Source organism: Etheostoma spectabile, chromosome 23 (genome assembly GCF_008692095.1).
Source record: "Etheostoma spectabile isolate EspeVRDwgs_2016 chromosome 23, UIUC_Espe_1.0, whole genome shotgun sequence".
NCBI lineage: Eukaryota > Metazoa > Chordata > Actinopteri > Perciformes > Percidae > Etheostoma > Etheostoma spectabile.
Window position 1 is genome coordinate 632418 of NC_045755.1, and position 2573 is coordinate 634990.

The following is a 2573-nucleotide window of genomic DNA, read 5'->3' on the forward strand; positions in this document are numbered from 1 at the left end:
CGCATGAGACGAGACCGCATGAGACGGGACGGATGACATGGGACGCTCCAGGCTGCAGCAATATACTCTTGAAATAATGGACTGTTGGCAGTGAGGGGGAGGGGTCAGACCTCACAATTAACTCTTTCAGTTCAGTAGGGCAATGACTAATGAAAAAAAAAATTGCTGTGTGCGGCTGTTGTGTTTTTTCTTCTTCTTTCAAAACCAACAAGATGTCTAACAGAGATATCATACCTGCTAATTCGTCCGGTTCCAGTCCAGTTTCTGTGTCTACCCCACAGACAGCAAAGTAGTGGTCGAAGCGGCAGGGCGCCGCGGAGCTCCCACTCATCCTGGTTTATGCGCAGCGTTGTCCACTAATAGTTTTTCAAGCGACGCATCTCCAGGAAAAACTGAATTAAATGATCGACTCAGCGACACTTTTGACACCTAACATCGATGAAAGCTTTACATAGTATTTCGAAGTTGCTTTCAAATGTTGTTCCAGGGCTAGTTCGCTTTCAGTGAAACGAGCCAGCAGAGCTTCTCATTCTCACTCCGCCTCTGTGGAGCTTGGAGGACTCACATGGCAGAGCGGGATATAGTCCTCTATTTAGTCCATTCAGTCAGTCAGTCACAGAAGGCCAAATGTGTTCATTTTATGCAATGATAGAAACAAAGTGTCAATATACACCCTTCCACTATCCTAAGGGACCGGCCGAGTCACGTTTGGATCTTATTTTACAAACTGAAGGCAGCTGCGGCAGAATACAAGTATCAATGCGCTGACCTTCGTCGTCATGCATGCATTGTTTGACATTCCGCGGATTTCGCGTATGTTACGTTCAATAGCTTCCATGAAACATATTACAGTTTAGTAGAGGCAGCCCCGGCCATGCACCGCGGTGAAGTTAGTTTAATGTTTGACAGTCGATTTTAACGGATGTGGCTCCTTGTTAAAGTCTCGATTTCCCCCCAGTTTCAAGGTATGTTGGAGAGCAAATTAAGACAGACGTTTTAGTTATTTTTTAACTCAAAATCACCAAAAATGACGATGCCGTTAAGAACCGAATGTCTGTCAACGCGCAGGTCACAATGTGTTTAGGGACCGTCTTAAAATGCAACACCAGCTATTTTAATCTTTAATATCTTTTTTGCTGTTCAACATTGAAATCTCAAACCACTTTCAGTATAGAGAAGGAGAGGCATTAAACATTTCACCCTTGTGAGTAATTTAAAATAAATAAAAATAATTAAGAAAAAAGGTAGGCTATAGTTAGCCTACCAATAAAAGTGGTAGTTTCAACATGTTTGTCAAACCACCTGTAATCTGTTTAGACATCGTCTTACAACCTTCACAGCTGTTAGTTTGTGTAAAAAATACTCAGAAAATACTTTATCAATATCCCCAATCTGTTGTCAAAACTTTTACAGCTGTTTGTGTAAAAACTACTTTCAAAATACATATACTGTATAAAGTTGTGAGAAGATGTCTGAGACAGGTTCTGTCATTTCTGAATATATTGACGTCAAACCCATGTCAATATATTCAGAAATGAGAACCCTATTAAAATAACTTTATATATATACATAATATGAATTTATTGACATTAAATCACTGTTAATTGTTAATTGTCCTTTTTGGGACAAAAATGTCCCAAAAAGAATACTAACTGTATCGTTACGCTCCGGAGATTAGGTGGGACAGTGGAGCTGTATTCCCAGATATGATATTAATGGCAGACTGGTCAGAGACCAATACATTTATGATTCCATTTTCTTGTTGCTTGTCTTTTTCTAATAAAAAGGATAGTTTGTGTTACTCCTTAATATGTAGGCCTAATGTTTTTCATTATAGTATACTTTGGTTTCATAACCTTCTTAATAAGTCTCACATCACTGGACCAATAACGTGGCCTATATACATATATAGTGTAATTTACATTCATCACACCGGGAACACCACAATGCTTCTAAATCTTTTTATTTTGGGGCTGTCACTGTCAGAAGAATACAAAAAAAAACATGAATATTGTTTTTCATATATGCTCACATCATGTATTGAAGACACTTCTTTTTGTGGGATTTTGTCCGTTTGTGATTGTTCTGTATGAGCATTAACTGTTATATTGTGCTTTACATGGTAAAGCACAATATATATATATATATAAATAAAAAACACTTTACAGTAAAACAAGCACATTTAGCACATAAAAATAGATACAGCAATAAAACCAAAACATGACACTAGCATATTTAAAGAAATTAAAACACAGTGTAGCCTACAAATTTGTAAAAATGTGGAATGACTAGTAGGCAAAGTAGATATTTTTACATCCTTACACATTCAGTTGGTCCTCTATAGTCTGTTGGGCTTTTTCTCTCCGTTTGATAACAGCCGTATTTCTCTTTTTGCATATTCTTCATCTCCTTGTTGCTTTGTATTAGAAGCTGCTGCTCATTGGGTGAAACATATGCAGCATGCGTCTTCTATATTTCTGCATCAGTAAATCTGTGATTGATAGAGTGGTCTATTTAACAAAGCCTTGAATGTGCACTTATCCCAGCTATCTACACCTGGCTTGACATAGCTT

At 37.9% G+C, this 2573-nt stretch overlaps 1 protein-coding gene across 5 annotated transcripts in view; it reads right to left on the reverse strand.

Annotated features, from left to right (window-relative positions):
* The window catches only part of LOC116673489 (uncharacterized), a 40408-nt gene that overhangs the window by 7569 nt on the left and 30266 nt on the right, over positions 1-2573 (reverse strand). The window contains exon 1 of one of the 5 annotated variants that reach the window (XM_032505854.1): positions 235-555. The exons of the other annotated variants lie outside the window; for them this stretch is intronic. Within the exon in view, the coding sequence (XP_032361745.1) occupies positions 235-331 (97 nt within the window). The 5' untranslated portion in view covers positions 332-555. Of the gene's footprint in view, positions 1-234; positions 556-2573 lie in introns of those variants that run through there. 5 annotated transcript variants of the gene reach the window in all.